The sequence below is a fragment of the Psammomys obesus genome, unplaced genomic scaffold, assembly GCF_907164565.1.
Source record: "Psammomys obesus unplaced genomic scaffold, mPsaObe1.curated_primary_1811, whole genome shotgun sequence".
Classification (NCBI taxonomy): domain Eukaryota; kingdom Metazoa; phylum Chordata; class Mammalia; order Rodentia; family Muridae; genus Psammomys; species Psammomys obesus.
Window position 1 is genome coordinate 14,118,434 of NW_026585895.1, and position 18,561 is coordinate 14,136,994.

The following is an 18,561-nucleotide window of genomic DNA, read 5'->3' on the forward strand; positions in this document are numbered from 1 at the left end:
CAGTGTGCTCCCTGGGAGACATTTCTGGGATTTTCTCCCACTCTCTTAGACCTGCCTCAGGGTTCATCACACATTCCTTTCAGACCTAAGAACCTCCACCTACCGCAGAGTTCAAAAACACCCCCATGCCCAGCTCTGCTAGAGCCCCCAACACTCTACAATGGCTCTGCAATGGCTCCACCTTGCCCAAAACTTCTTGATCAAGCGGAAACCTTTTCCAGCTTCTGTCGCTTGTTTTCTCTTGCCTCATCGCAGTTTTTTCTGGAATCCCAGGCTTTCTTGAGGAATCTTTCTTTTATTTATGTCTAGTCTCTGATCTCCTATATGCTACAATAATAAAAACCTCTTTCAGAATGAGAGTTTTATCAAGAAGGCTTACCAAGCCCTCCAATCGTGTATTTCAACACACTGCTGAGGAGTTCAGTCTGTATCACTGGTCAGAGACAGTGAGAGAGGGGAGAACGTTCCTCCACCAGAGCACTTTCCTCAGACGATTCTTCCCAAGGCAAGTGTTGCCTAGACAGCTGAGGCCAAGTCCAAAGTTAAGAAGAACTTGATGCTGATTTGCTGAAACCATTTTGGCCTGGCTGCCAGGCACCTTAGGCCACTGTCTTTCTTGCATCTCCCTAGAAACTTACTTTACCTCGTTCTTTTCTCTAAATCTCGACTTTTTTTTACCAGTTCTGCCTTAAACACCACATCAGGGTCAACTAAGGATTATAACATCCTCCTCACTTCCTCAGCAGAGGTTCATGACACTTACTGCCTCAAAAATTAGTGCATCCCATCCTTTCTAGTTTAACATATAATATAACTCTTTGGAATCTCTTTTCAGAAGTATTATTTTGATTCATGATATATTTGGAAGAAAGAAAAGAAATTTTGCGCTGACCTCTAAACCTCTGACCTCTGACCTCTGTGTCAGGGATCTGCAGTGCATGCCCACTCTCTACCATCATATGTAGCATCCAGATTTTCAGGCAGCTTTAAACACTACAACTCAACTCACTTAGTGTGTTAGGATAATGCTTGTACCAGCAGGGCCAGCAAGTATTTAATATTTAACAGCAATACTGTAGTTTGGCTCAAGACATAGAAATTTAAAAACACTGATCTTCTCAGTTAGGTCAAATCCCAAATCCCTGGCATAGAACATCCATCGTTACTGGAGGCCTCCTTCCACCAGGGAAGTTTCTTCATGGTACTCCCAGGATCAAGTATTCCTTTGAATGCTTTTGGCACATGTCCTGGAATTAAAATTCATCCTCCCAGGTCCACACTAAGGTTTGCATGCCATAATCTTGTTGTATGGTTTTGTGGGGGAAGGAAGGGAAGCAAACAAACAAAAACCAAACTTGAGGAGTTCCCATGGGGAACTAGGAACCTTCTAATAAAGGACCGGAAATATAATTGTAATTGAATTGGCCAGTTCATTTAAGATCTGTTGAGAAATGACTGGCAGGAAATCGTTAGAGAAATTGTGTCCCACCAGCAATTTGGCATCTGCTGCCTGACTCCATACAACCAAGTCTTCCTGAATTTAGTCAGACTGCTCTGGTTTTATCAACATGACATGAAGTGCAAGATTCCAGCAGAACAGGTTGTCTGCAAAGATATGCCATAGATGTTAGGGTCAGAGAGATAAAATCCATCTTCTCCCTTGCACTTCTGAAGCTGCTAATTAACCTGGGTCAGTTATTCCCAAGTGAATTAATGTGGGACTCAGGGAAGATCCCTTGCACAGGGACACGCTGCCACATCCCTGTTATAAACTGAGAAGGTACACACAGTGACACACCATCACGCTCCTGTTATATACTGAGCTACATACACATAGGGACATACGTGGAGTGTGCTAACACTCCAGCCATACACCAGGGAGAGGACACACAGCAACGGGCCATTACACTCCTGTGAGTCATTGACCAGGCACAAACTGAGAATTTTTGCCTTCTATCTTCTTCCTTTTTGTATCTATTTACACTGCCATTCCTTTTATCGTACCCACCAGCCCCTGCTCGGGAATGGCCTGCCTCAACGACATATACTGAAGTGCTTAACTGCTTCTCTCTTAAATACCATTAACATCTGTTTTTTTTTTAATTATTATTATTATTATTATCTGCAGCTGTGCTGGCTAGTATTTACATCAACCCAACACAGGCTAGAGTCATTTCAGAAGAGGGAAACTCAACTGAGAAAAATGGAGTCAGTAGATTGGTCTGTGGCCAAGCCAGTGGTACATCCTCAGGATTGATAATGCACAAGAGCCTAGTTCACTGTGGGCAGTATTATCCATGGGTTGGCGCTGTAAGGAAGCAGGCTGAGCAAGCCAGGAGGAACACGCCGGTAGGGATCATTCTTCTAAGACCTCTGCCTCAGTTCCTGCCTCCAGACCCCTGCCCAGAGTTCCTAGACAAGCTTTAAAATAAAATAAATCCTTTCCTCCCCAAATTGCTTTGTAGTTCCTGGTGCTTTATCACAGCAATAGAAATCCTAACTATGACAGAAGCCTGCTTCTATCAGAGTATCACTGTGTGTTCTCGTTTGAAGCCAGGGCCCATCACATCCTAGCATTCCATCACCATCCTTTATTTCTCAAAAGCAAACTATCAACTCCTCCTAGGGCTCCCTTCACCATGGGTCTGTCCCCTTTTAGGAACATATGTCCCACATTTTGGCATGATCTCAGCCATAGACTTGTACTTTAAACAGCTTCCTTCCCACCCCTGCCATCGACTCTTCTGATGATGTATAATTGATAAAAATGAGCACCAAAAGTCGGTCGCCATAAAAATCCTCTAACGATGGAGGGACCTGTTCAACTGCCCCTGAAGGAGCTGAGAGAAATATATTTTATTTTTATCTTGACTTTTGGGATATTCCCGCTGTCCATTTATGGTGCGTGAGAGGCTAACAACAATGAAATGAACAGCTAGCTAACCAGAAAGAAAGAAAAAAGAAAGAAAGGTATTGTTAGGACTAAAATCAACTATGTTAGGGAGAAAGGCCCAGTCAAAAACCATTGGATTGCAGAAGCAATCTTCATCCGGAGTGGCTGCCCCAAGGCAAACAGACAATTTGGTAAACTAGTCCCCTAAGATTTAATAGTCTAGCCTTCCTCCTAATCACTCACCCCCTTTGCCAGCAAAGTGAAAGAACCTGTGTGTTCTTACAAAACTGGTGGCACGAAGCCCAGGAACTGTGGACTACTGGAGCATCGAGCAATATCTGATCCTGGAGTTACAAATGCCATGTGTCAGCCCGAGCACGTGTTTAATGGAGAAAGCCTGGATGGAGTGTGACGAGGGTGGTATCATGCCTACAGCCATAGTTAACAATGCGCAAGCGTGCTAGGGGAAAGAGCAGATGCAGGGGTGTAGAGTGTTTAAATTAGCTTGTCATATGCACAGAGAGCTACTTGCAAAAATATGTTCTAGGCATAACCAATACACTTCCATATTGCTCTTTTCAGAAGTAATGTCAACTCAGAACAGCGCAGTATTTTGCAGTATTTGGGCATCTGTTAGTATAGCCAGGGTGAATTTACGATAATGGCAACAGTTGCTAGGTGTTTGGTCCTATCGATACCTGATAGGTGCTTGGTCAATTATACAGCCACGCCTCTCATCGTTTATGTTCGTTTAGGCACCTTGTTCTAATACAGATACTGATTCAGTCATTCTTGGATGGACCACAGAGTCTGTGTCCTAAATAAGCTCTCGGGGAGTGGCAGAGTTTTGGATCCTTAGGCCACGTGTTGCATAGATAAACCTTACGTCACGACTGACAGGCATTCGAAAACTGTCCAGCTAGCTAGAGCACGCATGCCTTCCCTCACACCCACCTCCGGACATTCACACCAAGTTAGTTTCCCTGTCAACCGGCACGTACCTTGTCAGTGAACCCAATAACCCTGAAGCAATGCTGGATGGCTTCAAACCGCCTCCGGTAGGACTCCTTGGAGGTGATGTCCTGCATGACTCTTCCAGTCTGGGCAGCTATGTATCTGAATAAAGCAGAACATGACCCGACACAGTGAGCACTCACTTGGTAAACGGCACCGTGGGCCGGGGCAGGAGACACCCCGGCTTCTTTCCTTCACAGGCTAATACCGTGGTGGAGAAAACAACGGCCGTAATTGAGCTTTTTTTAAAAAAAAAAAAAAAAAATTATTATTTTTAAAATTTATTTTAGTCCAAGGATGCCCCCTCCCTCCTCTCTTCAATATCCCCCTTCCCCCCTTCTCTCTTCCCCTCTCCCTTTCCCCCCCACTTCTGTATCAACCCTTTCCAGCACATCAAGTCACAACAGGACTGAGCATATCTTTATCCCTTAAGGCCAGCCCAGGCAGTCCTGCCAGGGAGAAGTTATCCAAAAGAAGGCAACAGAGTCCATGTTAGAAACAGTGCCCAACCACCACTGCCAGGCGACCCATATGAAGACCAAGCAGCCCATTGGCTAAGTGTGTGCAGGGGCCTAGGTCCAGATCGTGCATGCTCCTTAGTTGATGTCTTTTGATCACTCTAAAAATAAAAAAATGCCAAGCCTCTTGCCCCCTCCTCCTGCATATTCAACTTCACAGAACGAGTCTTCAGTTAAGGAAACAGCTCCATTTACTTCTAGATTTGCCAGATGCTTAACTGAACACTCCTTCAGGCTCCTCCCCATCAGCATGAAAGAGGTCTTGCAACAAAACTTACCTAGGAGGCTTTTCCTCAGGAAGCCTAAACTCAGAAAGTTTCTTTTGGTGATAAAGGCCAGCATAAATGTAGTAAAATATGTGAAAATTTTTCTCTCCCCTGAAAATAAATTGAGAAAGAATTATAGCATATTCCAGGATTTCCAGACCTAAATAACTGATTTCATTCCTTTCTCTGCATAAAATATTATTTTGCAACAAATTTATGTAAGCGGGCAATTAAATATGCTTCATCCCAATTGCAAAAACAAACAAACAAACAAACAAAAAACAACAGCAACAACAGAAAATGCAGAGGCAGTAACATCCACACAGTAGTTATCACAGCAGCACTTCAAGTGTTTATACCTTCACTACAAGCTGAAGAAAGCTCTGCTCATTTAGAGCAAGCAGCTCAGCTCACATTACGTGGAACAGTCTCCCCATGCAGCTCCAGGTCTGGTGCATGTGTGTCACAGCCCCTGTGGCTTCAAAGAGTGGGAAGCCCAGCCCACAGCAACTAGCCAAACCACCTGCTTCACTGAAGCCAAAGACAAGAAGTGTGTGGGAGTTCCTCGGCAGTCAAGAAAGAATTTGTCTCAGGACTCAGGTTTGCACGCTCCCAAAGTGTTATGCTCTCAGACACCCTGTGCACGCCTGTAATCCCGGCACTCAGGGAGGCAGAGGCAGGCGGATCTCTGTGAGTTCGAGGCCAGCCTGGTCTACAAAGTGAGTCCAGGACAGCCAGGGCTACACAGAGAAACCCTGTCTCAAAAAAGAAAAAGAAAAAGAAAAAGAAAAAGAAAAAAAAGTCATTCTTCAGTCCCTAAATGCCTACTGCTCTCCACCTCTTTCATTGTTGTTTTGTTTGTTTGTTGTTTGGGTTTCCTTTTTTAATGTGAAGGGGATATTTCGAATGCAGAGGCAGGAGGATGGTGTATCATTGTATTCTAGATGCCGCTAACTTGCCATTTCTCACTCACTTGTTCACAGAACATCATTGTTTCATTTATCTGTTTTTCATCACAGGAAGTTGGATCCACGATCCTGCATTTTCTAGGCTCGCACTCTACCACTGAGCTACATCCCCGGCCTTTGGCTTCTTGCGATCCTCCTGCCTCTGCTTCCCCGGTGCTGAAATTACAAAGTGCAGGCTGCCATACTGAGCTCTTTTAATGGTTTAAGACAAAATTTGTTTGTGTATTTAAGATATGCAGTATGGCACAGAATGCACATAGATGCTTTAAAAGGGCATTATTCAACTGATAAGTGTACCGGATGCCAATTATAGCAGGCACTACGTCAGATGCCAGAGAAACAGGACTAAGAGGATTCAACCCTTTTGGACAGGATTAGAAGAAACAAGAGGGGAGCTTGGGAGGAAGGCTTTCAAGGAAATAAGCAGGTGGATCTGACAAAGAATAATGCTGAGAATGGAAATCAATTCTGCCAAGTCAAGGCAAAGACTCACCAGGGAATTAACCCTACAGTGAAGCCCTGAAGCCTGAGCAGGAGTTGCAGGGAGTTGCAGACAGAAGGGACACACAGACAGACGTCTGTACACAAGAGCTCAGAGAGCTCTCTTACACGCGGCCAGCCCCTGGAAGGTTGTTTATTCATTGTCTGTTTGGCAGAACTTCACATGACCTCATCCAGAGATGGAGGACCTGGGAATGGGACACCCCAGTATGCCAGGGCGAGGACAGAAATGCCACAGTTGTAGGGGCAGGACCTGAAAAGCCTTAACCTGTCTTCATCCCATTCAATTCTCTTAACAACCTTGGGGGATTGGCGTTACTAGGCCTGTATGACACAAGAAGAAGGTGAGACGATATTTACGCCAATGAGCAACATTGCCACAGGAAGAGCGTGGAGCACACGACACGGCAACCTTCATGCCGATGATGGAGAGAAACTCACACAAGTGATCAAGAAAGCCACAGGAAAGCTTCAAACACCTGGAGCTCCATCTTTTCACCCATCTTTTCCTTGTTCAGGGAAGCTTCCAATGTGCAAGGAAACGGAAAGGTGTTTGGAGCTTTTGTTTATTGGGGTGTGTGTGTGTGTGTGTGTGTGTGTGTGTGTGTGTGTGTGGTGTATGTGGTGTGTGTGAATGCATGTGTGCTGAAGATGAAACCTAGCATCCCATACCCCACCAGCCATACCCACAAATGTTTGGATTCTTAAACTAGTCTTAAGCCTGTGGCTTCCATTTGTCCAGCATCTGACTATTTGGTCTCTCTTGTTCTCCGCTCTACCACTTTTATCAGCTGACTCCCTCCCATCTCCACTGGCCCACTGAAGCTAGAGTCAGCATTTCAAAATACAAGTTAGGGGTGACCGCTCCCCAGCCTGAACACATTGTCCAGTTTCCTGGTCTTTCAGGAAAGGTTCAGAGCCCTGCGTGATCCGTTTTCAGTAGCCCCCTCTGTTTTTCTCCTCATTCCTGTCCCCATTTTGTTGGCCAACTCCTAAGTGATCCACAGATCTCAGACCAGGCATCTCAAATCCAGGAAACACATTTTTCTGTCTGGACCCTAGGTGTGCTGGCCTGCCTCTTCTCAACTGGACACAAGACAGAATCATTTAGGAAAAGAGATCCTCAACTGAAAAAAAAAACCATGCTCCTACCAGATTGGCCTGTGGTACAGTGGTGTAAGAGAGCAGGCTGAGGAAATCATGGGAGGGAAGGAGTCAGAAACACCCCTCCTTGGCCTCTGCATCAGCTCCTGCCTCCAGGTATCTGTCCTGTGCGTGTTCCCATCCTGACTTCCTTTGACGTTGGACTGTGATGTGGAAATGTCAGCACAGTAAATCCTTTCCTCCCCAGGTTGCTTTTGTCATGGTGTTCTATCTCAAATGGAGCACCTTTTCCCCACCAACTCCACACAAGTCCTCTTCCTGAGCCAGGTTGTGTGGCCCCCGCTTCGCCAGCTTCACTTTCCTAGCACTTACATGGCTGCACTATTGCTACCCAGCACTGACCACATCTGCTGTACTTATGTATTCCTATAACAATGATGGTCCTCTCATTCCCACACACACTGTGGACAGGGGGACGTTGTCTTGTGTGCTCTGTCACGGAGCAGGCATTCAATATGGAGTGGCTGTGTGTCTGCAGCCCTGCTCCTGAGAAACACTGGTGTCCTGCAGTCATCAAAACCAAGAAGAAGAAGAGTGCTAACACGGTCAACACAGACCGTGCTTTTAAGTAATTTTATACAGATGAACTTGTCCGTCTTTCCAACAGACCCACGGGGCCATTGCTAGTAGCATCTCTATTTTACAAATGAGCCTCGGAAATGTTCGGTGATCTGCCGAAGGTCACAACCGCATCCAAGCTCAGAAAAACATGCTGTTGATGATGATTACCTATCACTGTAATGCATTCCTTAAAGGAGAGTGCTGTAGTTTGAATAACGTCCTCCACAGGCTCATATATGTGAGCACTAGGTCTAGGTCCCCCGTTGGTAGCACTGTCTGGGAAAGCGATCAAGCCTTTAGGCAGAGGAGCCTTGCTGGATGAGTGGCAGGCTTTGAGGTTTGACAGCCTAACCAGACTTCCTGTCCTCACTCTCGGCTTCCTGTGCACCAATGAAATGTGATCATCCAGACCCATGTTCCTGCTACCATGCTTTCCTAGCCACAGTGTTTACCCACTTGAACTGTAAGATCAAATAGGCCCTGCCTCCATTACGTTGCTTTTTAACTCATGGCATTCAATCAGAGCAACAGAAAGGTACATAGTGCAGTTACAAATACAAAAAAGATATATAGTATAATTACATTCTTTCATCTCCCAATTGAAGGGAAAACATGTGGAATATTTTCAGTGCTTTTTGTTACAGACAATTTCACATTTAAGGAATAAAGTGGATTTATAAGGCATGTGCAAATTAATTATTGTTAGATTCTACCATACACAACCAACTCAAGAGAAACAGGTATAGCGTTCATAAAGGACTTCCTCAAGCCCTTTACTCTGCCTTTCAGGCAAACAGCAACAACAACCAAAACAAAGACTACAACCAAGGGCTGAAAATGGCTCAGCAATTAAGAGTACTTACTGCTCTTGCAGAGGCTTTGAGATCAGTTCTCAGCAAGCACATGGCAACTTGGAACCATCTGTAACTCTAGTTCCAAGGATCTGACTCCCTCTTCTGGTCTCTTAGGGTAACAGGCACTCACATGGTACAGAAACATACACGCAAGTAAAACACTCATGCACATAAGACAAAACAAAATCTTAAACAAACCAACTACCACTGCTCCTTTGCTTTAAAGAATTGTGGGAGAAGCCAGAAATGGTGGTGCACACCTTTAATGCCACTGAGACAGGCGGATCTCTGTGAGGTTGAGGCCAGTCTGGTCTTCAAAAGGAGTCCAGGACAGCCAAGACGACACAGAGAAACCCTGTCTCTTGGAAAACAAAACAACAACAAAAACTGAAGGAGACTAAAGAACAAGAAGAGATGGGAACCTTCACAATTCCCAATTCCATATAGGCAAAGGCAAAGACACAATGATAGGACAGAAGTGCGCTTACGCTGCCTGCTTTATAACCCTGGATTTTTCAAGGAGGTACTCAGAGATTCTCGCCCCCGACACAGCTCCGGTTGGCGTGAACATCATTTCTAGATACTTCCCGAAGCGGCTGGAGTTGCCATTAATGGCGGTGCAGGCGTTGCCAAAGGCTTCGACCAGGGAGTTCACTTGGAGAATCTTCTGCCGTAGGGTCTGATTGTTGGCCTGGGAGGACAGACGGCGTTCAGGAGAAGCCTTCAGGAGCAGCGGTTCAGGAAGGTCGCCCTGCGCGCGTCCCACTGCCCAAGCTCCTTTCCGAAGGAATGTTAGTATCAACCTGTGAGTTGCTTACATGAAGGAGTCACAAGGTGCCATGAATCAGAAAGCCAGATTCACCGGCAGTTTTAAAGTCTGGCTGGGTTGCATAGACAACCTTTGACAGAAGGTTAGCGCTTAATAGTTGACAAAGAATTCGAAGCACAGACATTCTCTAACTTTTCCACTGTGCTCTTCCGAAACCCTCAACTCTAATAAAGGAGTCCTCAGACCCTTTCCTAGTCACGTGATACACTAAGGCCAACTATAGGTGACTCCCAAACTAATTTCGCCAATCCTTTCTTCCAGGTCCATGTCAAGGCTGAAATTGTCCTTTTCCTTAACTGTTACACAATGGCTTCCGGTTACCATTTTCCTAATCACCACAGTGGATCTCTCTCACCTGACCTCGGCATTTAACCACGTTCCCTTCTTAATGGCTCAATGTTTCTATCACACTGAAAACACACAAAACAATTAAATCTCCACAGCCTACTAAATCTATGTTGATATTCTTTCTCTCAATACATGAAGTAAGGACAGAACGCTGGCATCTTCAGAGCCTCGCTGTCAGGAGGCAAATGTAACAAAGATGAAATGTTCTTACGTGATCCCCGATCAAAACATAAAAGAATATAGTACTGTCATTGGCTATGGAATGTACAATGGGTTCTGCAGGAGCCGTGGTACGGAAAGCAGATTGGCCCATACCTTTCCCAAAAACGTCAGGTGCTGAACGATCAGATGGGCACTTTCCGTCTTCCCTGATCCGCTCTCTCCGCTGATGACAATACACTGACACGGAAAAGAGAGTCAAGGGAGGAGTCCAGTGAGTTACCATGCAATTTTTCTTGCCAAATTAGGTTACCTCTATCTGTTTACAGAAATAAAGGAAAATAAACCTAGCAAAATGGAGGAGGGGGCCAAAGGTAGGATAAGCCACGCTGTGAATTAGAAGTCTAGACAAGTAAAATGTATGAGTTAACTTTCTGTTCAACTAACATTGAACTTAACGTTTCTCAGTCCTAGCCCTAACCCATCAAATTTCCCAGCGTCTAGGTGATACAGGGCCAGCGTCCAGAGAGCGCAGTATTTTACATACAGGGGTTGTGAAGACTCTGGCACATTAATAGGAAGGGATTTCATTTACGCCATTAGATATCCCGTTTTATTACAGCTATTGCATGTAATCAGGTTGTGGTTGCTCCGTGTTCCCATTATGTCCACATCAGGAATGTCTTTATTGCATTTTACGAGAGAAAATGACTGTTCCTGAGACACGTGCGTTATGTAGTTCAAGCTTTTCGCCTTCTTAGGCTTCCAGGTCCTTTGTACAGCAATGTTATTCCCCATGTCCTCGGGCCAGCCTCAGCAACTGCAGAGCTGAACAAAAATGGAAGATGGGCCACGTCCTACCTCTGTGAGCTACTAGGAGAGGAAGGCGAGCCCTTACCTGGTCTTTGCTGAAGGTGACCAAACACTGATAGGCGTTATCTGCAGATGCAAATATGTGGGGGGGATTTGAGGCACGTTTCACCCCATGATAAAGCCTGGAAAACTGAAGGGGAAAAACCCATTAAAAGGACCCTTCTGGACCAACTAATGTTTTCACTGTCTATTGCTCAGAACAAGGCTTTTCACCTTAGGGGGCCTCACTGCTTCCGGAAGGCCTGGGAGTCTGCAGGCCTACGTCCTAACGCCTGTTCTCTGTTGCTTGCGACACAAGCTTGGTCAAGGACCCAAACTGCCCTCCTCCGGGTGATAAGAAGTGAGCTAACCCAGTGTTCCGCCTGGCCTGTAGCGAGCATTCAATCATTGTTAACTTGTGTTGCTGCTCCTCGATTTAAGAAGTTTCTCCCCAAAGATGAAAATCCCATTCATGTTCAAGTATTGGCTACAGTTTGGGGGTGTCAGCGCCACGGCAAGAGAAGGGTTACCTGGTCTCAAGGCCGCTTCATTTTATTTGCCTATTTCATTTCCCCCCCAGTGTCAGGGTTTGAGCCAAGGGCCATGTTACATGTGAAACAATTGCTCTCCCACTGAGCTCCATCCCCAGACCTGATCTTGTGATTTTTAGTCACTCGGGCGGTCCTCACCTGTGGAGAGTATATGCTTAGATTCTGGAAGGGGTTTAAGGCGATTAGAATGTCGCCCACGTAGGTGTAGATCAGCGCCTCTTCGTACCGCTTCCGCAGCCAGTAGATGATTGCATCCTAAGAAGAGGAGACCTGGCCTTGAGAATGGTGTGGCCAGTCAAGGCAGAGATGCGGAAAGTCGCTCAAGCTGCCTACGCTAAGCGATTCCCAAGTCGCTAAAATGCCTCGAGAAATGCAAGGATAGAATTAAGACTTGCTGACAGGCATCGAGATAGCCAATGAAGATTTGAGTTGTTACTGGGGTGGGGCAGCCTTTGTCCAATCAGAAGGTTGTATTTGTAGTTAGTTGTAACTGTCCGTGACAGATGCCCCGGGTGCACGGAACCGAGCATGAGTTCCCGGAAAAGCAGCGGTTGCTCAGGCTATTTACAGCTGAGCTGTCCGGCCAGCCTTAGGAATTTCTCAAAAGCAACGCTCCGAGTCTGGATTGTGGGAATGCGGAATTGAACACTGTGGTGTTACGCATTGGCGACTGTGGTCAACAGCATTAGACTCGACAGACACAGGTTCAGCCCAACTGGCAGCCCACGCCAAGGCAAGCGTTCTGAAGGAGGCATTATTACAGTTCTCAGATTCCAAAGCTGAACGATATTAACTGCACTGTCTCTGTAAGTGAAATGGAGAGAAGGGCCGGAGAAGGGACAGGCCACCCAAGGGAAACTCCACGAGAGTTGTCTACTAAGGACTCAGTACCTCATCCAGGACCTCAAGGTTGACCAAGTCATCCTCAAGGCAGCGCTTGCTGGCATCTTCCACACGGTGGGGTCTTCTGGTATGCATCCTCTCATGCCTGGAAACACAAAGACTGTCAGCTCGCCGACAGTGAATGCTGCAGAAGTTGGCAGGCAAGGACGGCGGCTCGCCTGAGAACTTAGCACCTGACGCATCCAGTAACCTCGGTGACAGTGGGAGCAAAGGCAGGCCGGACATCACGCTCGGCCTCTGGAGCCCTCAGGGGAAGGGGACGCCTAAGCTCAAGTCTCTCTTCCAACATAGTGAAGACATTTACCACATGGACCCATTACCAAACTTACCAGATTTCTGATTTGTGAATTCCAGCCTCAGCACTTCCAGGAGGTACCTTTTCCTTCCCCCCCCCCCCTTCTCATTGTGGCACTAGGTCACTGTCTGCCTGGGTGCAATCCTTCGTATCCTGAGACTAAACAGCAAGGACTTTCAATTAGAGCAGTGGTTGTCAAGCTGTGGGTCAGGACCCCATGGGGGGGGGGGGTCTCATATCAGAGATCCTGCATTATAGATGATTATATTAGGATTCATAACAGTAGCAAGATCACAGATATGAACTAGCAGCAAAATAACTTCATGGTCACCACAACATGAGGAGCTGTATTAAAGGGTCACAGAATTAGGAAGGTTGAGAACCACGGGTTTAGACCATTCTACATCCTGCTGGAGTGTAGACTTTCCACTGAGCTACTGCCGAAGCACCTTCCTTCTCTTAATGTCCCCGCACCCTGTCTGCCAGCACCCAGACTTATTTTTAAACTACAGAGATTTCAAAGAATAATATCGTAAATACCAAAGATCTGGTGAAGAGTTTAAGTTAGCCTGAATATAACTCCACTTTAAAAAAAAGATCTTGACTGGGAACTGAATTCAGGTACCAGGAAATATCATAGAATGTGCACCTGGCAGAAAACAAAGTTAACTCTCCTAACAGCCTCCAGGAAATATAACAGAATAAATGCTTCATAAAGAATAGAGACAAACTCCCTGGCCATAATAAATGGGAATCCGTTGAGAATTGGGTGGGAAAATTCTCCCCAATGTTTCAGATATGGTTTAGAAAAAATAGCCATTGTGATTATATGCCTTAGCCATTGTAACTGTGTGCCTCAGAAAAGGTCACCCCACCCTGCTAAACTTCACCCAATTCTCTAACGCCAAGGCTTGTGCTCCCCTGCTTGCTGCCATGGAAACCCCCTACTCACAGACTTTCCCTTTAAAAATCCTGCTCACTCAGAGCTCAGGGTCCCACTTCTCTACTGCTGCGACAGTGAGACTTGGGTCCCAAGTTTGCTCGCTCTCATAATAAAGCTCTCTTGCTATTGCATCGAGTTGTCTCCTGGTGGTCTCTGAGGGTGAACCTGGCATAACACTGGTAGTGGTTTGCACGCCTCTCCTGGGATGACCAGTGTGGGGGACACCCTCTCAGCCTGTCCCTAAATGTTGGTCAAATGTCTCCATGCATCTATGGGCAACAGGATATTCTGGGAGTTTCAGTTAGCGAATGTGCTTTCTATTCAACAGTATCTACTTCACTTTCTTAATGTACTGTGTGCATTCACACGTGTGTGCCCACATGCACTGTAGAAGCCAAAAGACAGTTTCCAGGAGTCAGTTCTCCTCTTCCACTTGGGTCCTGGGGATTGAATCTGTATCTTCAGCTTCCAAAGCAAAGGCTTTTACCTCTGACCATCCTTTCAGACCCATACTTAGAATTTCCCATTGTTGGGACATCGCTTACCTGGTATTCCCAAAACTTACAAACTAAAATCCCCTTTGGTAATCCAAAGTGCAGTTTTGTTTTGGTTTTTGGTTACTTGTTTGTTTGTTTTGTTGTTGTTGTTTTTAACAAGGTCTCATGTATCCCAGGCCAACCCCTTTGAACTCGCTATGATAACAGAGGATGATGTCATACTGCCTCGCCTCCTGCCTCTGCCTCCTGAGTGCTGGGATTACAAGCATTCACCCCACCCCACCTCTACCCAGTAAGCACTCTGTCAGCTGAGTGACATCCGAGCCCCAAATGTGATTCTTTAAGTAATAAAATCAGTTTAAGTAGGCCTTCCCATAATTCCCTTGGTACAACTCAATGTGGTGTTGGGCGGTAGGGAGTGCCAGGTTACAGTTTAAAAGCTCTGGTCCCAGTCTCAGGGTTGTGGATCATAAGTAAATCCCTTAACAACAGCAGCTCGGTCCTCTTTGTCTAGGAATGGAATCCCACAGGTGGCTGTGAAAGCATGTACAATCTCGGGTATAGAAATTCAAATGATTTTTTTTTTAAATGTACCAAGTACTATCCGTAGGTCCTTATCAAAATTTGGAGTCAACAACTTGCAGAACTCCTTTCATGACTCAGAATGCTATTAAATTATACGTGTAGAATGTCCTCCCACGTCCTGTTACTTCACCAGTAGGACACTAATGGCTGCTTCCCTGGGTGACACCATATGCCCGCTATCACAGTTTAAAGGGTGTCACCCTCGAATGGCAGGCCGCTGTATCTCCCTGAGTCCCTCAGCTGGCCTTGATGATGTTTTGCTGAACAGAATGGCACAAACATGATGGGATCTTCATGTGTTCTCTCTTTCTTGCTACACACACAGAGGAAGTAGGTGATGAAACCTCTTCAAGTCTGCTACACTGAGTCTTCCTTCCCCAGTCCCCAGCACCAGAAATTTCAGATTAGAAGGGTCATGGGAAATACATTTGTCACCTCCAGTACTGGGGACAGTTTCATCGCAAAAGTCTAAAATAAAAACGAGGCTTTATTTTATTTAACCTAATCAAATCAGGAATATAAAGCATTCCTAAATGGTTAACCGGAACAGTTTCTCTTTCTGCGCCTTTACACGTAGGTGACGTCAAGGAGAAATGAATTGGGGGCTGTCAAGATGGCTCCGTGCTTGATCGCGCACAGCTTTTCCAGGAGACCTGAGTTTGATTGCCAACACCTATACTCAACTCCAGCTCCAGGGGACCTGACACTTCTGCCGCCCCCCACACGCACGAGCAGTCATGTGCACAGACCCACACGCAGACTCACACACATGCATAATTAGAAATAATAAAACTTGTGGTGCACGATTTTAATCCCAGCACGCAGGAGGCAGAGGCAGGACACTCTCTGATTCACTGATCTACACAACAGGGGTCCAGGCCAGCCAGGCCTAAACAGAAAGACCCTGTCTCGAAAAAGAAATGAAAGAATAATTGTTTTTTAGGGAGAAAGAGATACATTGGCTTGAAGCATATTTTTGAGTCAGGTGTGGTAAGGCACACATGGAAACTCAGCCCTTTGGAGGCTGAAGCAAGAGCATCATGAGTTCAAGACTCTTCTAGATTTCATAAGAAGTTCTCAGCCAGGCTAGGTTACAAAGAGACCTTGTCTAAAAGAAAAAATAAAAATAAAAAAGGAACAGAGGAGGCAATACTAATTTCTGCTCTAACTAAGAGCTTCCATCTGCATTTTTGCTTCTGCCCCAAGTCCCGGCTATATAAGCCTAAGATTTGTCCCCTTAGAGTTCAACATAAAAGAAAAGAAAAAAACCTCAACTTTTTAATACAATAACTGAATTCTTATTGTATTAATTTCAGTCAGCTTATCTATTCCCTTATTCATTCCCGGTAATCATGTGAAATAAACTATTTGACAAAGAAAGTTAGCAAGGGTCTCAAGAGATGGCTCAGTAGTTAAAGGCACTGGCTGCTCTTGCAGAGGAGCCTGGTTCCATTCCCTGCACCCACACCACAGCTCACAACCTTCTGTAACTCTAGTTCCAAGGGCATGAGGTGGGGGCGGGGGGGGTAAAGGCATTACCCAGAGAGCTGATTCTGTTAAGATGGAGCCAACACTCCCTGCCCGTGTCTCCACATGAAGGCAGCTAAATCCTCAGCCTGTGCAGCTGTCTCAGGATTCTGGGAGGTGAAAGCTCACAGCAATTGGGGAAGGAGATGAGAACTGGAGATCCCCAAACCAGTGTGCCTCCTAGGACTTTTCCTTCCACCGCGACCGGCCTGGTCTGAACGAGGAATGTCCTTCATGCTACATGATGTTTCTGTAACCAGCTCCAGGTGCAGAGCCTGGTGAACCTCAGATGCTGCCTCGGAAACAGAATCTAGCATAAAGCTGACTCACTGTGCACCACCAGGCTCCAAGCTGCTATTTCCCGAGCCCACCAGCAGAGTGTCTATAGCTATGGCAGCATGTACGTCTGTCTGTCTCATACGCCTCTAACCTCTGAAAGTCAGGCGGATGAGCCTGCATCTCCTTAAAAAAATCTTCCCACAATGATTTAAACAGAACAACCTTGAAAGGATACTTTAATTACTATTATTAGCACTGTCTGACCTTCTCTCCTACTGATGGGCGAGTTAGTCCTCAGAGTTAGCATTTGCTCAAGATTGTAGCTGGCGAGTTGATACTGATGCAAGATTCCCACTCTGACAAAGACCAGTGCCCTGGTTCAGACACACACGCACATACACACAGACACACATTCCAGTAGCTGTATTTGCCCTCTCCAATTAGTGTTTCTCTGAAAAAAAGATGCCTGCTTCATTTCCCTCCTGTGGGGCTTGGAGAGTTAAAAACACTGATCTCAATGCTTATCTTTAAAAAACAAAAAATCTTAGGCTGTAGAAAAAGTTATTAAAAGTCTTACGTTTGTGTACTTTTAGTTAAAATCAACAAAATTAAATTTGGTTTAATTTTGTTTTTCTGTTTTCCTGAGCCAAGTGGTTTGTTCTTACTAGCAACTACAAATTCAGATTTCCCAAAACTCTCATCCTCCCTCTAGTGCCCAATCTTAAGAACAGCATCTGCTAACAATTTTTTGCCAAATACTTTAATATAAAAATTATAGAAATTCAACTTTAAAATACTTGGACTTGGCTAGGCAGTGGTGGCTCATGCCTTTAATCCCAGTATTTGGGAGGCAGAGGCAGAGAGATCTGTGAGTTTGAGGCCAGCCTGTTCTACAGTGTGAGTTCCAGGATAGCCAGGGCTACCCAGAGAAACCCTATCTTGAAAAAGAAAAAGAAAAACAAAAACAAAACAACCAAACAAACAAAAAATAGTTGGGTTGTGTAGGAGGCACAGCTTAGAAAAAGCATTGGAGGAACCAGACTTGTTAAACACTCAGGCAGTTGTTCTGCAAAGGAAGAAAATGGCTGGTCATGAAGAACGTTGGAGGGGGTGCTGTGATCCCTTGTCCTGAGCTTAGCCTCCTTATGAACGAGGTCCCATGTACACTGCATCCTCCATCAATAGACTCTCACTATGCTTATTACAAATCCCTCCTCCTTAGCCCTTACCCTGAGCACTGGGGACCAGTCAGTAGAACTGGTCCTTATTGAGAAGGTCACAGGTGCTTTGCTTCTTTGCAAGAGAGTTTTAACATAGCTCTGCCCAAAGCTGTGGCGTCATTATTGTACGAGAAAACCTCTTTCTAAAGTTTTACTGTGCTTAAATGTGCAAGAAAAATAAACCACGAGATCAGACTTCGGAAGTTTTAACCAGGTGCCTCTAACATGCTGACCTGAGTTTCATCTTCCCCTCTTGTGGACTGTTTCCCTGCCAACCATGATGCTTGCAGGGTCCCCAACAGGGTTGAATATTCCAAATCTTAGGTGAATAGACACATTAAAGTGATGGGGTAATAGTAGAAGACATTTTATTAAATAAAGGTATATAGTACGGTGTGGATTTGTTTTGTTTTGTCATGCAAAGCATGCTGTCCATTATTTCTATTAAAAAAAAGATTTATTCATTTAGTGTGTATCACTGCCCTAACTGCATGTATACCTATGTGCCATTAGAGGGCATCAGATCCCTGTATAGATGGTTGTGAACTACCATGTATGTGCCTGCTGGGAATTGAACTCTGGCCCTCTGGAAGAACAAACAGTGCTCTTAGCCACTGAGCCACCTCTCTAGCCCCTCACTATTTCTACTTTTAACATACTTTATACACATATAAACATCCAGAAATACTGTGTGTTCCAAATGAGTACTTAAGTCCTGAAATATTGAGTAAGCTGTGTGCCTAGAGCAATCGTGTCACTAAAGTGTCTTCTAAGAAGAGTGCTCTTGGCTGAAGTACAGCTTTAATGGCTCAGAGGACATTCTGAAGTTCCATC

General features: G+C 45.4%; 1 protein-coding gene across 2 annotated transcripts in view; it reads right to left on the reverse strand.

Moving 5' to 3' along the window:
- The window catches only part of Myo3b (myosin IIIB), a 306,408-nt gene that overhangs the window by 164,972 nt on the left and 122,875 nt on the right, over nucleotides 1–18,561 (reverse strand). For both annotated transcript variants that reach the window (XM_055600477.1, XM_055600478.1), the window contains exons 9-15: nucleotides 12,370–12,466; nucleotides 11,617–11,733; nucleotides 10,974–11,078; nucleotides 10,232–10,315; nucleotides 9,228–9,430; nucleotides 4,704–4,802; nucleotides 3,895–4,009 (exon numbers count right to left, since the gene is read on the reverse strand). In XM_055600477.1, the coding sequence (XP_055456452.1) occupies nucleotides 3,895–4,009; nucleotides 4,704–4,802; nucleotides 9,228–9,430; nucleotides 10,232–10,315; nucleotides 10,974–11,078; nucleotides 11,617–11,733; nucleotides 12,370–12,466 (820 nt within the window). The remainder of the gene's footprint in view (nucleotides 1–3,894; nucleotides 4,010–4,703; nucleotides 4,803–9,227; nucleotides 9,431–10,231; nucleotides 10,316–10,973; nucleotides 11,079–11,616; nucleotides 11,734–12,369; nucleotides 12,467–18,561) is intronic.